The sequence below is a fragment of the Carcharhinus amblyrhynchos genome, unplaced genomic scaffold (assembly GCF_965287045.1).
Source record: "Carcharhinus amblyrhynchos unplaced genomic scaffold, sCarAmb.v2.hapA scaffold_73, whole genome shotgun sequence".
NCBI classification, from domain to species: Eukaryota; Metazoa; Chordata; class Chondrichthyes; order Carcharhiniformes; family Carcharhinidae; genus Carcharhinus; species Carcharhinus amblyrhynchos.
In genome coordinates, this window is record NW_027649813.1 from 538,556 (window position 1) to 556,998 (window position 18,443).

An 18,443-nucleotide genomic window follows, 5' to 3' on the forward strand; every position below is an offset into this window, starting at 1 on the left:
CCACAGACCCGCAGCAACGCACACTCCTTATACCTCCCCAGTACCCCTGCAATGCACACTCACCACATTATCCCCCACAGCTCCCCAGCAAAACATACTCCCCACATCGCCCCCCCCGTCACAAGACAACCAGCAACACAGCTGTCCTCATTTCCCCTCCACTCACAAACACAAACCTTGAATCCATGCAGTCCAGGCCTGAAACAGCACTTCTTAACAAATTCTGAGGCTACAGCCCTGCCATTTCAGGGCGTTTCCAGCCCATTCCCCGCTAGCAACTGCCCTTGCTGCTGCCAGCACTAGGACCCAGATTCAGCAATAAGACCAAAGATCAGCGCTCAGACTTGGGTCAGCGTTGAGAATCCAAAGTCGAACCCCGTGAACAGCATCAGCCTCTCACCGCACTACAAAATGCAACCTGTACAGCATGAAACAACCTCCAGCAACACAGAGCCATTTGAAACCTGACACTTACCTCCTCACTCACCCTCTCTGCTCTCTGAATGCGACTGGTGTTTTCGTCACTGATTCTAACTGCAGCAAATAAGCTGGGATGATTCAGAGTCAATTTTGTTAACTACATTGTGATGAATACAAATGATGCAAATTGATGCTTCACCCATTTTGGGCAGGCTCCCGATTGTGCCAATTTTTTTGGTGGTAAAATGGGAATGGATACAAAAATGGGCTCCATTCCAGCTGGTCATATCATGCCAGATTTTATGACACTTTTCCAGCACAAAACGGCCACAATGAGGTTGTAAAATTCTGCCCATACGCTCCACATCTTCATATTGTTCTCTTACAGCCTGCCACAATATCTGCCACCCAGTTGCTGTCTATACACTGTATCTAAAACCTTCAGGCTCTGACTTGCCCTCTCCCTCATGTTGCTCTCATTCTCTCTCTTCACCCTGCTGCTCCCTCTGGTTGCTGCTCTGTTTTCCCTCTGCCCATTTCAGTGCTCCATCTCCTTCTCTTCCTCCTCCCTTTCTCTCCCTTCATCCTCACATCTCCTTTCTGCTCTCTTCCCACTCGTCTCCCCTTCCTCTGTTCCATGCACCCATCATATTTCTGCTGTTTTTCCCCTCCCGCTCACAAACCTCTCTCCTCTCTTCCTCACTCCTCACACTCTCTCCCCTCCCCACCCCCTCTCTCTAAATCACTGAATGTGTTATTTTAACTTTCCCCCAGCTCCAGCCTCTCTGACTCTGGATCCGAGCACAGCGAATCCCTGGCTCATCCTGTCTGAGGACCGGACCAGTGTGAGACTCGAAGACAAACGGCAGCCGCTCCCTGACACCCCGGAGAGGTTTGATTACTGGCCCTTTGTCCTGGGATCAGAGGGATTCACATCAGGGAGACATTACTGGGAGGTGCTGGTTGGGGAGAAGACAGAGTGGTTTCTGGGAGTGGCCCGAGAGTCTGTGAAGAGGAAAGGGAAAATCTCCCCGAGACCTGAGTCCGGATTCTGGATTGTGGGGCTGAGACCCGGAAGTGATTATTTTGCCCTCACCTCCCCCTCACCGACCCCCCTCACCCCGAGTGTGAATCCCCGGAAGATCGGGGTTTCCCTGGACTATGAGGGTGGACAGGTGTCATTTTACAATGCGGACAACATGTCCCATCTCCACACTTTCACCCACACTTTCACTGAGAGAATCTTTCCCTTCTTCTTTCCGGGATGGAATAACAACGGGGAAAACTCGGCGCCGCTGACAATCTGCGGGATTAAAGGTCTCTAACAGATCCATCCCTTAATTTCACACCGTCTCCCTGCCTCCTGCCAGCTGTAAACTGATGGAACCTGTTCATATTGTGGTTATTATATAGAATTATAATTTACATTGGGGGCTCCATGATTACATTTGTAAAATGATTCTTCAAACAAAACAATCTGAGAACCACTGGAATAGAAACAGTTTTTCTCAAAGATTCCACAGTTCATCATTAAATCCAAGAAGCAGAAACTCAACATGTTGTTTGTGTCTGTCACTGAGTGAGGGAGGCGGGATTCCGGGGAATGGAGAAGCCGATTGGCCGGATCTCCTGTCACTCTGAGTGAGGGAGGCGGGATTCCAGATTCCTGGAAGGTGATTGGTTAGAATCCCGTGACTCTGAGCGAGGAAGAGTCTGAAAGCCTATTGGTCAGAATGCCTGTCATTCTGAGCGAAGGGGCGGCCCGCCTGCGGAATCGGGAAGCGGATTGGCCGCAGTGGCTTTCATTCAGCTGAAGAGGCGGGTTTCCTGGGTCTCGGAAACGGAATGGTCAGAGCTCCTGTCAATCACAGTGAAGGAGGCGGGTTTGAGAGGAATGGGGAAGCCGATTGGCCGGTGTGGTGTTATTTACATTGAGGGAGGCGGGGAATGTGAAAGCTCATTGGCGGTTCCGCCTGTTCATCAGAGAAGAAGAGGGTTTTCTCGGCAAACAGAAAGCGATTGGTCAGAGCTCCCTTCACTGAGACAGAGGGAGGCGGATATCATGAAACTTGGAAAGCGATTGTTTGGTCCGCCTGTCACTCTGGGGGGATTGGGGGGTGAAGTGGGGCGGACGGGGGAGGGAGAGGAGGAGGGGGCGGTTGGGGGAGGAGGTGGGCGGTGGGGGCGAAGTGGGGAAGAGTGGGGAGGGGGAGGAGGCTCTTCACTCTCACCTCTCACCCCTCACACACTCTCCACCCCACCCTCACACACTCTTCACTCTCACCCCCACACACTCTGCACCCCCACCCTTCACACACTCTCCAACCACCCTCACACACTCCTCATCTCCGCCCCTCACACACCCTGCACCCCACTCCTCACACACACTCCATCCCCACCTCTCACACACTCTCCACCCTCACCCCTCACACAGAGTGTGTTCAGAGTGAACCCCTTATAAAACATTGTTTCGACCACAACTCGAGTATTGTGGCAAATTCTGGGCATCGCAGCTCCAAGTGTGTGAAGGCATCGGGTAGCGTGTAGAAAAAGATTTCTGAAATGGGTCCATCAATGAGAATGTGTGAGCTTTCATTACAAATGAGCATTCCAGCCAATAAAACTTTTACCCTGGTTCTCTGTGTCTCCACAAATGCTGTGGCTATGCCGGCGTTGAACTGGGGTAAACACAGTAAAAAGTCTGACAACACCAGGTTTAAGTCCAACCGATTTATTTGATAGTAAACTCACTAGCTTTCGGAGTTAGTCCCTTCGTCAGGTGAATGGAGAGTTCTGGCCTCAGACAGAGCAGAGAAATCGGTTGGAATCAAACCTGGTGTTGTCAGACTTTTTACTGTCTCCACAAACGCTGTAAAAAGTCTGACAACACCAGGTTTTAGTCCAACCTATTTATTTGATAATATTCTCACAAGCTTTCGAGGGGACAGCCTCTTCGTCAGGTGACGAAGAGGCTGTCCCCTCGAAAGCTTGTGAGAATATTATCAAATAAATAGGTTGGACTAAAACCTGGTGTTGTCAGACTTTTTACTGTGTTTACGCCAGTCCAACGCCGGCATACCCACATCATGTCCACAAACGCTGCCCGAGCTGCTGAGTATTCGCAAAATTTTCTGTTTGAATACAGGTTGGGAAATAGTATTTAGCTCTGAGATTGGTAGGGCTGTAAACCTGTATCGATGAGTTCAGACTATTGCCCTGCTGTGCTCTCCTGCAGCTCACGTTGCTTTCCTTTGACAGTGTACCTGGCTCTTTCCTGATACTACACGCGGTTGCTTCCTTGTTCTCCTTTCATGGGCCCCGCTGAGGCATTGAATAAATCGTCCACATTTTAACGAAACCACAATTAAATCCACTTTTGTTGAATGCCAGAGAAGACGAGAATTTTTAATGTAACCAGCTGCCGTCCTCCGGCCGCTCCGGCCCGATTGCTGCTGTGAAAAAGATTTGTTTTGTTCTTTTTTGTTTTCAGAAACCAGACTGTCCTTTTCAAATCTGTGTCGATGCAAATTTGCAACCTCTTCTGATCCGCAGCGGCCAAATGAGCCTAAAGCGCGGAGATATATATGCGTATTTTTAATATACGTGCGAATTAAAAGTTTGTTAACTCAAATTATTTTTATACAGAAGGAAAACCTTTATGACTATATCTAGATTTTGGGTTTGTATAATAAAACATATTGTTTTAACTCTCATAAAATCTGGTTCTGATATAATTTGTAGTCATGCACATCGAGTGTCCTATAGAGGCAGAAGTGGAAATTCAAGATTTTATGTAGCTAAGAATTACAGACAGCCACAACAAGAATTATATCGAGTTTAATGTAATTAAAGAAGGGTGAAGGGACTCCACGAATAGCCCAGTCCTCGGTGATGGGAGAGCTCAGAACATCAGTGCAAAAGACAAAGTGAAGCATTTGCAACAATCTTCAGTCAGAAGGGTCAAACTTGGCCTCGCCCTGAGATCCACAACACCACATAAGCCAGGTTTCAGCCAATATTATTCACTTCACATGTCATAAGAACATAATAAGAACATATGAAATAGGAGCAGGAGTAGGCCAACTAGCCCTTCGAGCCTGCCCCGCCATTCAATAAGATCATGGCTGATCTGTCGTGGCTCAGTTCCACATTCCCGCCCTCTCCCCATAACCCTTAATCCCCTCTCTTATCAAAAACCCATCAACCCGCGTCTTAAAAATTTTTAGCGAGGTAGCCTCCACCACATCAACGGGCAGAGAATTCCAGAGATTCACCACCCTTTGAGTGAAGAAGTTCCTCCTCAACTCCGTTCTAAACCGCGCCCCCCCCCCCCCTTTATCTTGAGGCTGTGCCCCCTAGTCCTACTATCCTTTCTGAGCGGGAAGAGTCTCTCCACCTCTATCCTATCCATCCCATTCATCATCTTATACGTCTCAATGAGATCCCCCCTCATTCTTCTAAACTCCAACGAGTACAAGCCTAATTTATTCAGCCTCTCCTCATAGCTCAACCCCCTCAACTCCGGCATCAGCCTAGTAAACCTCCTCTGCACTCCCTCCAAGGCCAAAATATCCTTGCGTAAGTACGGCGCCCAAAACTGCACACAGTACTCCAGCTGCGGCCTCACCAATGCCCTCTACAGCCGCAGCAAGACCTCCCTACTTTTATATTCAATCCCCCTCGCTATGAAGGCCAGAATCCCATTCGCCTTCCTGACCACCTGCTGCACCTGCAAGCTGGGTTTTTGCGACTCATGCACAAGGACCCCGAGGTCCCTCTGCACCGTCGCCTGCTGCAGTTTTTCTCCACGTAAGTAATAATCCTTCCTACCATTATTCCTACCAAAGTGGACCACCTCGCACTTGCCGACATTAAATTCCATTCGCCATTTCCTGGCCCATTCGCCCAGCCTATCTAGATCCTTCTGTATACTCTCCCCACCCTCCGCACAATTTGCCTTTCCCCCAATTTTGGTGTCATCAGCAAATTTCGACACCCTACACTCCGTTCCCTCCACCAGATCATCTATATAAATGGTAAATAGCTGAGGCCCCAGCACCGACCCCTGGGGCACTCCACTCGTCACCATCATGAAATGACTGAAGGACTGAAGCCAGCTATGGAGTATTATAGTACAGAACCATTCAAAAGATATGGATTAGAAAGAGCCCATTCAGCCCATCTTGTCTGTGCCGGCCAAACAGACAGAGAAAAAAAAAACTAGCCACTCATTTTAATCCAATTTCCCAACACCTAGTCCATTGCTCTGCAGGTACAGCACTTCAGAAGCGGATTGTCGAATCATATGGTCTTAGAATTTTACGCACAGGAAAAGGCCCTTTGACAATTGTGTCTGCGCCTACCATCAAGCACCTATCCATTCTAATCCCACTTTCCAGCACTTAGTCAGTCGCCTTGCATGCTATGGCGTTCGAGTGCTCATCTAAATGCTTCTTAAATGTTTTGCGGGTTCCATCCTCGATCAACATTTCATGTCGTGAGTTCCAGGTTCTCACCATCCCCCGGGTGCAAAGGTTTTTTCCTACAATCCCCTCTAAAGCTCCTGCCCTGACCTTAAATCTATGCCCCTGGCTATTGATCACTCTACGAAGGTGGGGCGGGAATGAAGTTTCGTCCGATCGACCGTATACACGACTGTCATAATTGTGCACACCTCGACCAGCTCCCCACCCCAAGCAGGCACCTCCCAGCTTTCTGTGCTCTAAGGGACAAAAACAGTCTCTCCAACCCGTCTTCACAGCTGAAATACCCCAGCACAGGCAACAACCTGGCGAATCTCCTCTGCTTCCTTCCTAGTGTGTGTGATGATGGATAGAATTCCACGTCCCCTTTTTACTGAGGAACAGGAGGAAGCTGTTGGTATTTCTTATGGATTCTAGATGGGATTGATGTAAACTGTAGTGAATTGGACCTTAGGTGAATAAATCGAGGGACAAATTAGTCGCGATTGAATGAAAATTCGGGGGAGAAAACGGTGAATTAGAGAATGGCTAAAGAACAAAAATAGGATATTTTGCCCCATATTTGGGGTGAGGATGAAGTGTATGTGAGGGGTGGGGTGGAGCGAGTGTGAGGGGTGGGGTGGAGAGTGTCTGAGGGGTAAGGGTGAAGACTATGTGTGCGGGGGGTGAGAAAAGAGGGAGTGTCTCGGTGTTGGGGGGAGATTGTGTGAGGGGTGGGGTGGAGAGTGTGAGGGCTGAGGGTGAGGAGTGTGTGAGAGGTGGGAATGAAGAATGTGTGAGGGGTGGGGGTGGAGAGTGTGTGAGGGGTGGGGGTGGAGAGTGTGTAAGGGGTGAGGGTGGAGAGTGTGTGAGGGGTTGGGGTGGTCCACTTTGGTAGGAATAATGGTAGGAAGGACTATTACTTTCGTGGAGAAAAACTGCAGCAGGCGACGGTGCAGAGGGACCTCGGGGTCCTTGTGCATGAGTCGCAAAAACCCAGCTTGCAGGTGCAGCAGGTGGTCAGGAAGGCGAATGGGATGCTGGCCTTCATAGCGAAGGGGATTGAATATAAAAGTAGGGAGGTCTTGTTGCAGCTGTATAGGGCATTGGTGAGGCCGCAGCTGGAGTACTGTGTGCAGTTTTGGGCGCCGTACTTACGCAAGGATATTTTGGCCTTGGAGGGAGTGCAGAGGGGGTTTACTAGGCTGATGCCGGAGTTGAGGGGGTTGAGCTATGAGGAGAGGCTGAATAAACTAGGCTTGTACTCGTTAGAGTTTAGAAGAATGAGGGGAGATCTCATTGAGACGTATAAGATGATGAATGGGATGGATAGGATAGAGGTGGAGAGACTCTTCCCGCTCAGAAAGGACAGTAGGACTAGGGGGCACAGCCTCAAGATAAAGAGGGGGCGGTTTAGAACGGAGTTGAGGAGGAACTTCTTCACTCAAAGGGTGGTGAATCTCTGGAATTCTCTGCCCGTTGAAGTGGTGGAGGCTGCCTCGCTAAATATCTTTAAGACGCGGGTTGATGGGTTTTTGATAAGAGAGGGGATTAAGGGTTATGGGGAGAGGGCGGGAAAGTGGAACTGAGCCACGACAGATCAGCCATGATCTTATTGAATGGCGGGGCAGGCTCGAAGGGCCAGATGGCCTACTCCTGCTCCTATTTCTTATGTTCTTATGACTAGGGAGTGTCTCGATGTGGGCGGGGGGTGTTGGTTGGTGGGGGGGGGGGGGGGGGGGGCGGGGGTGGAGTCTTCTGTTCGTTGGAAGAGGGTGTGGCTCAAATGAAGCGGCGCACTGAGCCACTTTAACTGTTAATCCGCCACTTTCCTTGGGCCAGGTTCCGGTTAAAATGACTGCTGTATTTTCCTTCATAGCGGATGCTCCTGAGATAGTGATTAATTGCTTTCGGGTGCAGTCAGTTTCTGGGATGAGTTGAGACTCTGTGAAATCAAGCCTTCCATTGTTACAAAGCGCACCGCTGCCACCTGCTGACAGAATCGCGCTGCTGCAGGAAAGAATTCCCCATTGAAAACGGCTCAAAAAGTGGGGACTGTCTTAGAATTTGACAGTCCAGTCCCACGCGATGGGCCTAATGTCCTTTCTCCGTGTTGGGTCATTCTCGGATTCTTATGTACTCTTAGACGTTATTCTGATCAAATCCACATCGTGAAAATTGATTTCACTCGATCCTATTCTTTGATTAAATGTCCCAAGATCATCATTGGGAAAGAAAAGCGAAAGAATTCCACATTAATATCCACAACCATGTGGAAAATACATACGGATTAGGACTCGCTATTAAAGCGTAAGTTTTGGTAAGTACTGCAGTATTTAGCTGACTCTGAGTTTGCACCACAAAAATCAATATGATTGACACCATTGTTCCTACAGAAGGGTTTAAGTCCAGTAATGGTGGAGGACAAGTGACTGGTGAACTCACGAATTGAACAGGATCACTGGCAGTCTTTATACGGACATATTGGATTGGGAAAATCAACTCCAATCTGCTACACTCCGAGAATCGCTTCTTCTGATGAATTTTCAGCTGTAATTCACACTGCGGGGTGAATTGTTTGACGCTCACCTCCGGGTACCTCCTTGGACAAGACAAAGGATGAAACGGAGAGGGAAGTTTAGTCAATGCATCGTTCACCCTGGAACATAAATCTAAATGATCTCCTTGTGTATTTTACTCGCCATTTACTGAGTTCACTGTGAACTCATGTCTTATTTCTATTTGAGAATTTTGCGAGCATAAGAATAAAAATTACTGTCAGCAACTTTAACCAACCTTGCTGAGGCCATACTGGAGGTTTGTGTACAGTCCTGAAGATCTTACCTAAAGGAATAGATAATTGCCTTTGAGACAGTGCCAGCAAAGTTCTGTAGGTGGATTTCTGGGCAGTGCTCGATGAGGAGAAATGAGTAGATTCTGTCCATATTACACAGAGTTTAGAAAAATCAGACGTGATCTCATTGAAATATAACATTCTTAAAGGACTGCAAAGGGCTGATGCTGGGAGGATGTTTCCCCTAGTTGTGGAGAATTGAACGAGGAACCTCATCAGCAATGACAGTAATGTTCCTGCAGTGGAAATTCAGAGGCCGAGATTAATGCTCTCGGATCCTGAGTTCAAATCCTACAACAGCAGCTGGAGAATTTTAATCAATTCTTTCAATAAACCTGGAATAAAGAGCTAGTCTCTGTAATAATGACAATGAAAGAATGAGGCTGTCCTCCAAGAAAGGAAATCTGCCGTCCTTACCAGGTCAGGCCAGCCTGTCCAGAGAACTGTTGTTTACTTTTCTCTCCGAAATGACCCAGAAAACCACTCGGTTATATCAAACAGCGGTGGGAAAGTCAAGCAAGATTATATCAAAAGCAATTAACTGACATTCACCGAATTTTCAGATGTGGCAAAGGCAGATTCTGCTCAGACAACCCATCAGAGACCCTCGCACTGACATTTCGGGACTTGTGCCAAAATTGGGAGATCTTCCCCGCTGACTGGTCATTGGGGAATTGTGATTGGTGCTGAACACTGTGTAATTATCAGCGAACATCTTCATTTCTGACCCTATGATGGATGGAAGGTCATTGAAGGTCATTGATGGAAGGTAACTGAAAATGGTTGAGTTTAGTACGAAAGAAATGCAATCGCCCAATCGTGTCTCTGAACCTTCCCCGCTTCTTGGGCCGTTTTCAATGGTGAATTCTTTCCTGCAGCACCCAGATTCTGTCAGCAGGTGGCAGCGGGGCGCTTTGTAACAATAAAAGACGAGTTCACGCAGCGTCTTAACCCATCCCAGAAACTTGCTGCACCCGCAATGAATCATTCAGCATAGCTGCACCACCCATCACAGTAAATCCCACAAGTATCCTCTGATAATGGCACTCAGTATAACAGCGGCAAGGTGGCACAGTGGTTGGTATTGCTGCCTCATAGCGCCAGGAAGCCGGGTTTAAATCTGGCCTCGTGTCACTGTCTGTGTGGAGTTTGCACATTCTCCCAGTATCTGTGTGGGTTTCAGCGGGGCTAGTTGTTTTATTATTATTCATTCGTCGGACATGGGCGTCGCTGGCTGGCCAGCATTTATTGTCCATCTCTCGTTGCCCTTGGGAAGATGGTAGTGAGCTGCCTTCTTAAATCGCTGCAATCCATGTTCTGTGGGTTGACCCACAATGCCGTTAGGGAGGGAGTGCCACGATTTTGACCCAACAACTGTGAAAGAATGGCCAGATATTTCCAAGTCAGGATGGCGAGTGGCTTGGAGGGGAACTTGCTGGTGGTGGTGTTCCTATTTATCTGCTGCCCTTGTCCTTCTAGATGGAAGTGGTCATGGTTTTGGAAGGTGCTGTCTAAGGATCTTTGGTGAATTGCTGCAGCGCATCTTGTCATGGTACACACTGCTGCTACTGAGCGTCGGTGGTGGAGGGATTGAATGTTAGTGGGTGTCGTGCCAATCAAGCAGGCTGCTTTGTCCTGGATGGTGTCAAGCTTCTTGAGTGTTGTTGGAGCTGCACCCATCCAGGCAAGTGGAGAATATTCCATCTTGACTTGCGCCATGTAGATAGTGGATAGGCTCTGGGGAGTTAGGAGGTGAGTAACTCGCCGCAGAATTCCAAGCTTCTGACCTGCTTTGTAGTCACTGTGCTTATGAGGTGAGTCCAGTTAAGCTTGTGGTCAAAGATGTTGACAGTCGGGTATTCAGTGATGGTTACACCATCGAATGTTTGGGCCGATGGTTAGAGTATCTCTTATTGGTAATTGCCGGGCACTTGTGTGGCGTGAATGTTATTTGCCACTTGTCAGCCCAAGCCTGGATGTTATCCAGATCTTATTGCATTTGAACACGGACTGCTTCAGTACCTGAGGAGTCACGAATGGTGCTGAACATTTTGCAATCATTGGCGAACATCCCTCCATCTGACCTTACGACGGAGGGAAGGTCATTGATGAAGTAGCTGAAGATTCTTGGGCCGAGGACACTCCCCTGAGGGACTCCTGCAGAAATATCATGAGCTGACTTACCCTCCACAACCACAACCACCTTCCCACGGATCAGCAGCGAATTTGCCTCCTGCTACCCATTGATTGTAATTTCGCAAGGGCTCCTTGATGCCACACTCGGTCGAATGCGGCCTTGGTGTCAAGTGCTGTCACTCTCACCTCACCCTCCAATTCAGTTCTTTTGTCCATGTTTGAACCAAGGTCAGGATAATGAGGTCAGGAGCTGAATGACCCTGGCAAAACCCAAACTGGGCGTCATTGAGCAGGTAATTAGGAACATAAGAACTAGGAGCAGGAGTAGGCCATCTGGCCCCTCGAGTGTGCTCCGCCATTCAATAAGATCATGGCTGATCTTTTCATGGACTCAGCTCCACATACCCGCCCGCTCACCATAACCCTTAATTCCTTTACTGTTCAAAATTTTATCTATCCTTGCCTTAAGAACATTCAATGAGGTAGCCTCAACTGCTTCACTGGGCAGGGAATTCCACAGATTCACAACTCTTTGCATGAAAAGTTCCTCCTCAACTCAGTCCTAAATCTGCTCCCCCTTATTTTGAGGCCATGCTCCCTAGTTCTAGTTTCACTCGCCAGTGGAAACAACTTCCCTGCTTCTCCCTTATCTATTCCCTTCATTAGCTTATACGTTTCTATAAGATCTCCCCTCATTCTTCTGAATTCCAATGAGTATAGCCCCAGTCTACTCAGTCTCTCCTCATAAGCCAATCCTCTCAACTCCAGAATCAACCTCGTGAATCACTTCTGCACCCTCTCCAGTGCCAGTATATCCTTTCTCAACTAAGGAGGGCAAAACTATACACAGTACCCCAGGTGTGGCCTCACCACCATCTCATACAACTGCAACATAACCTCATTGTTTTTAAACTCCAGCCCTCTAGCAATGAAGGACAAAATTCGATTTGCCTTCTTAATTACCTGCTGTAGCTGCAAACCAACTCCTTGTGATTCATGCACAAGGACACCCTTTACACAGCAGAATGCTGCAATTTTTTTTTTACCATTTAAAGAATAGTTCATTTTACAGTTATTCCTACCAAAATGGATGACCTCACATTTATCAATATTGTACTCCATCTGCCAGACCCTCGCTCACTCACTTCGACATCTATATCTCTTTGCAGACTTTCTGCATCCTCTGAACTCTTTGCCCTGCCATTCATCTTAGTGTCATCTGCAAATTTTGACACACTACACTTGATCTCCACTCCAAATCATCTGTGTAAACCATAAACAATTGTGGTCCCAACACTGATCCCTGAGGCACACCACTAGTGCCTTATTGCTGAGCAAGTGCTGCTTGATAGCACTGTTGATGACCCCTTCCATCACTTGACTGATGATCGAGAGTAGACTGATTGGGCAGTATTTGGCCGGGTTGGATTTGTCCTGCTTTTTGTGTATAGGACATACCTCGGCAATTCTCCACATTGTTGGGTAGGTGTCAGTATTGTGACCATACTGGAAGAGCTTGGCTAGGGGAGCGACAAGTTCTGGAGCACAAGTCTTCAGTACTAATGTTGGAATGTTATCAGGCCCCATTGCATTTGCAGTATCCAGTGCCTCCAACTATTTCTTGATATCACGTGGAGTGAATCGAATTGGCCGGTGACTCGCATCTGAGATGCTGGGGACCAATGGAGGAGGCCGAGGTGGATCATCCAGTCCGCACTTCTGACCGAGGATTGCTGCAAATATCGTTGGTGCGATTGCTGCCTTATCGTCGGTGCAGGCTCGATGGGCCGAATGGCCTCCTTCTGCACCGATTCTATTCTATGATTCTATTCCTTATTAATATTGCAAAAAGAAGTGACCTATGAATTCACAATGAACAGTGCAGATATTCTCTACAGTAAGCACTGCAGCCAGTGAAGCGGGTTGCGTTGTTCTTCATGGTGCTGAATTTCATGTGTGCTGTTAGAGCTACGCTTTACCAAGTAAATGGACAGTATCGCTTCACAGTCCTGATTTGTGCCTTTTATAGGGGGGCAAACTTTGGCAGATGAGTTACCTACTGAAGTATTCCCAGCCTCCAAACCTGTCCAGCAGTTTATATATGATCCGCCCAACTCTGTTTCTGGTCAATGACACCACAGGTTGTTTATGGTGAGGGACTCAGTGCTGGCGATGCTGCTGAATAACAAGAGGCGTTGCTTAGATTCTCTCTTGTTGAAGATGTTCATTGCGTCATATTTAAGTTACATGAATGTTACTCACCACTGATCATCCCAATTCAGGGTGTTGTCCAGTTCTTGCCGCATGCAGACACAGACTGTTTCAGTCGCTGAGGAGCTGCGATTGGAACTGAGCACTTCGCAATTATCACTTCACTAATATCGGAGAGAAGCTCAGTGAAACTCTCCGCCTGGTGTCTGGAAGCCATGGGGAGTTTCAGCACTTTCTCATTCAAATTGCTGAGGTCACATTTCTGTGAGTGAATCCCGCCCCTGTTCTGTTCAGCTCCCTGCTGTGTGACTGTATTTACCCAGCAGTGAGTGAAAGTTATATATCAGACATTAACAGACCCAATCCTTAATACATCATAAAATACAGGGAGCACTCAATAAATCAGGCAGCATCAATAGAGAGAGCCACAGAATTCACTTTTCAAATCGATCGCCTTTCATCGGAACTGGAATATTTTACAGAGCAAATAATTTCTCAGCAAGGACAGTGTGGGGGAAAAGGGCGGAGAATAACAACAGGGAAAGTTCTATGAAATGGTGCAGGACAGGAGAGGTTAAATGTCTAAAGGTGTAACGGTACAAAGTATAAGAGAATGGGGAATGGGACTGGTGAAGAAGCATAAGGTGGTTCCAGAGCAGTGTTAATGGTTACAGCAGAATGGTAACGGTGGTTAGAATCTGAAGTTCCTGAATTCAATGCTGAGGCTGAAAGGCTGGAAAGGGCAGAATGGGAATATTCCTAATTCCTGTCAGGAACAACTGACACTGCATTACCAGAGCTGTGCATAAGCGGCTGTTGGAAAGAGAAATGTGTCGATGTCCTTTTAGAAACGAATACAGTTGTTAACAGTGAACTCAGTAAGTTAAGATTAATAATTATTTAAGAATACACTTCAGATGGAACATATCGGGATCATAGTAGATTTTATGCTGTTCAGTGACTCTATGATCCTCTGTGAAGTCTAACGAGGTCCATGGAGAGAGTTCAGTGTCCAACATTTCATCCGGCAGAATGAATCCTATTGCGATTTTCACCAGCTGAACCGACAAAGCAGGAGTGCAGTAGATTGGAGTTGACTTGTACAAGTCAGAGTCTAGATGCCAAGGCTGACAGCGACCCTGTTCAGATCCTGATTTCCCCAATCACTTGTTCTCCACTATTACTGTTAAATCCTTGTGTTAGCACAACAATTTATATTTAAATAATTTTTATTGCGGATTTCAAAGCCAACTAATTGTAGCAGCAAAGATTGAATTATTACAGAATTTCAGTATGTAAATCCATCTCGTCGAATGGTGAGCTCAAATTTTTCAAACAGACAAAAAACAAACTCCATATACAACATGTGCGGTATAAAATCATCTTGTAATCCAAGCCTCCCTGTCAATGTACCAACTCTCTCTCCCTCAACCATTCCATGTGACGGCGAGTTCCACATTCTCCCCATTCTCTGTGTGAAGAAACCCCGCCGGATATTGGAGGAGAGATTCCACTTCAAATGTTCCCTCATCAGTTCAAAGCAAATTACTGCGGATGTTGGAATCTGACGAAGAGACATCCAGACTCGAAACGTTAGCTCTGTTCTCTCTCCACAGATGCTGTCAGACCTGCTGAGATTTTCCAGCATTTTCTGTATTTACTCCGTCTTCAGTTGATGTTTCTCTGGGTCAGGGTCTCCGGGAGGGATTCATAAGCATTTATAAAACCGCAAGTTATTCTTTCTAGAAAATGAACCAAACTTCACAGATCGAACCCTCTAAATATCTTCCCTGTAGCTTTTGTGTAAATTTCTCTTTGATATTTATAGTATTTGATGTTTTCATGTGAGCGGCTGCAGTCATGAACACAATTCAGTTTCTGGATCTGGATCTCACACCGAGTTTCACCAGGGTGGTTTCAATCGGCAGCGAGTTCAGACTGAAGAGAAATGTAATGGAATCTCGATCCCGCTCATCTCTCCCTCCTTTCTCCCTCACGCTCTCCCTCTTTCCACTGTCAACATTTCCGGGAGCCCAACCCCCATCACCACCACCCCCACCCACCCCCCACTCCCGACAGGGCTCAATGATTCCCCACCATCATCCTCGAGACCGCGCCAGTTTTTATCTCCAGTGTGAAAGTGGTGAGGACGTGGCCCGCTCTGTAATAATAATTCCCTGAATGCTGCAGTGAACTTCATCGGGAAATAGCTGAACTGAGGATGTGCGGCAGGAACACCGAAACTGAAAGCGGTTTGAATCAGGAAGTGCTGAGTATGGACATGGCTTCCAGACAACAGCTCCAGAGTTGGACCGAGGAGACAATTTGTCCCATTTGTCTCGATTTTTTCACCGACCCGGTAACACTGGAATGTGGTCACAACTTCTGCCGCTCCTGTATCACCCAGAGTTGGGAAAAGGAGATAAACCCCTGCCCGGAATGTAGAGAGGAGTTTCCAGAAAAAAACCTCAGGGTAAATTGGGCCTTAGCGAATCTGGCCGGGAAAGCTCGAGAATTAAAGCTGAATCCGAAAGAGAAGGAAAGTAAACTTCACTGTGAGAAACATCAGGAAGAACTGAAGCTGTTTTGTGAAACTGACAAGAAATTGATCTGTTACACTTGTGTAGTTTCGCGGGAACACAAATCCCACAACTTCCTGCCCATTGATGAAGCTGTTGAAATCTACAAGGTAAATGGAAAATATTTTATAAGATGATAATTTTATCACATTTTCAACATCCAGCACTTTCATTCTGTGATTTTTTTTTCCTCCCAATCCCAGGATCAGCTGAAATCTTCCTTAGATTCTTTCACAGAGAAGAAATTGGCTGTTCTGGATACGGAACAGAAACAGAAAGGGAAGATTTCTGAAGTTAGGGTAAGGTCTCCCTGTGCTGATTTTCTGGGATCTCGGTTAGTTTTGTTTCCTTTATCGCGGGACATTAATTATGTCTCACATTTCATTGGGTAGGAACATTCGAGCAGTCTACAGACCCACATCACATCCGAGTTCACTAAAATGCACCAGATTCTCACTGAGAGAGAGCAGCGATTACTCAGAGATCTCAGGGAAGAAGAGGAGAGGATTCTAGAACTAATGAAGAAAAACCTTCGAGAGATTCAGGAGAATTTAAATTCTATTGAGGAGAAACTCTCAAAGTTGCAGAAACAGATGGAGCAAAAAGACGATCTGATATTTCTGAAGGTGAGGGAATGTATTGTGGCTCAGTTCAGGGAAACTTCACGCAGTCACTAAGTAACTTATGGTAACTGTGAAATTAATATAGAATTTACTGAAAATACTAACCAAATTGAACAGAATTTTGTGTCCCTTCCTGAACTGTTTTCCTGCTGTCTCTGAACTAACGGCTCCCACACTGTCTGCAGATTCCTGGGAATATATGAAACCTCCTGAGAATGAGACTTGATCTTCACACTTGCCTTGTGATTATTTCTGTGTTTCCCGAGTTCAATTTTCTCCTGGAACTCCCATTGTAATCCAGTTCCAGTTCCATGTTGTGAGTGTGTGAGTGTGTCTGGCACGGTGTGTGAGAGTCACTGTGTCTGTGAGCGGGACTGATGTTCAATTCCAGTTCATTTGACTCTCCACAATCTTCCTTCCAAAATGCATCACTTTACATTTCCGTGCGAAATCTCATCTGCTCTGAGTCTGGTCATTTCACCAGCCTGTCTAACTGCTCCTGAAATCTGTTACTGTCACTCTCACTGTTCCTGATTCATTTCTTTCAGGAGGAAGCTTGTCGGGAGAAAAGGTAGGACATGTTCTTGACTGAAATCCGCTGTTTATTAAAATAAAATGTCATTTTCGTTTATTTATTGATTGTTGTCACAACATTAAATGACCTGTCATTGGGCCATGGAAATTCAGTGTGTAGTTCACGGACCAGACTTTTAAAAAACTGCCTTTATTACAATTATTTTACATAACTGCTACAATATTGTAATAAATAACCGGGAAGTGTAATTAATACAATCTGGTTCCCAGGCCGGAAGTGATCACTTGTCCGATGTTGGATGTTAGTGTCTGTGACCTTCCCACTGACCCTGAGAGAACCGCAGAGTCCATGTTTCCAATGAGTGGGTCACCCATGTCCCTGCATGGAGCCTGACCAACCCGAGAAGGACTCATATTAAAGGGGGAACCGATTCTATTTTTATCCTAAATACAAACTGGCTCTGTGCCCTTAACAACCACAGTAGGAAAGACCTGTCTTCATATAGCACCTTCATTGTAAGTTAATATCATAAAGAATTTCACAGGAGCGTTATAAACGAAACTGACACAGAACCAAATAAGGAAATATTAATCCGGATGACAGAGGTGGATTTCAGAAGGACAAGAGGGAAACAGAGAGGGTCAGGGAGGGAATTCCAGAGCTCAGGATCTCGGCAGCTCAAGGTCCAGCTCTCAATGGGGGAATGACCAAAATCAGAGATGTTCAAGGTGTCGGAAGTAGAGGAGAACAGGATTCTGGGAGAGTTGTGGGGCCCAGGGATTGCAGAATTGGATATTCAGCTTTGGGATGTTTTCAGCCTGTGTCTTTGTTCTACAAACTTTGTCTATAATACACCAAGTGGACAGGTTGAATGTTCAATCTTTCCTGCAGTGTATGATGGCTATTATCAGATTTTGAACCTTTTTCAGGGCATGACTGTTTCCATTCTCTGCCTTAGAATTTATAAATTATCCATTTTTTAATTAAAAAAAACAAGATTATCATTTCACTTTGGATATTTTCTTGCATTTTTTTAACATTCACAGGATTAGTGATGGTGAGCGCACACTCTCAGTATTTGATGCCGCCCTGTCTATCAGGAAGTTCAAATACCTTTCTCAGTGCACAGCGTGGAGAGAAATGATGAAACCCAGTATTGCCGGTAAAACTCTTATATTCATTTTCCTGATTACAAATACAGTTGTGAAGAAACTAAACAGACTTTAAGATCCCAGATTCACATTTCCACTTGTTAATCCCTAAAGTCTCCCGTACTCACATTTATCTTTCTGTGGGTTCCTCTGGGTTAGCGTCTGAACACAGTAAGAAGTCTCACAACACCAGGTTACCGTCCAACAAGTTTATTTGGTAGCAAAAGCCACTAGCTTTCGGAGCGCTGCTCCTTCATCAGGTGAGTGAGATTTCAGTTCACAAACAGGGCATAAAAAGATACAAACTCAATTTACGAAATACTGGTTGGAATGCAAGTCTTAACAAGTAATCAAGTTTTAAAGTTACAAACAATGTGAGTGGAGAAAGGGTTAAGCGCAAGTTAAAGAGATGTTTATTGTCTCCAGCCAGGACAGTTAGTGAGATTTTGCATGCCCGGACAAGTTGTGGCGG

At 46.3% G+C, this 18,443-nt stretch overlaps 2 protein-coding genes across 2 annotated transcripts in view; both read left to right on the forward strand.

Moving 5' to 3' along the window:
* The window catches only part of LOC145337770 (E3 ubiquitin-protein ligase TRIM39-like), a 40,298-nt gene extending 38,553 nt beyond the window's left edge, over positions 1–1,745 (forward strand). Inside the window, exon 13 of the mRNA XM_080182616.1 lies at positions 1,195–1,745. Coding sequence (XP_080038742.1) covers positions 1,195–1,745 — 551 coding nt within the window. The remainder of the gene's footprint in view (positions 1–1,194) is intronic.
* A 13,572-nt stretch (positions 1,746–15,317) lies between these two features.
* LOC145337783 (nuclear factor 7, brain-like) overlaps positions 15,318–18,443 on the forward strand; it is a 41,616-nt gene continuing 38,490 nt past the window's right edge. Inside the window, exons 1-5 of the mRNA XM_080182628.1 lie at positions 15,318–15,772; positions 15,866–15,961; positions 16,055–16,288; positions 16,834–16,856; positions 17,867–17,982. Coding sequence (XP_080038754.1) covers positions 15,359–15,772; positions 15,866–15,961; positions 16,055–16,288; positions 16,834–16,856; positions 17,867–17,982 — 883 coding nt within the window. The 5' untranslated portion in view covers positions 15,318–15,358. The remainder of the gene's footprint in view (positions 15,773–15,865; positions 15,962–16,054; positions 16,289–16,833; positions 16,857–17,866; positions 17,983–18,443) is intronic.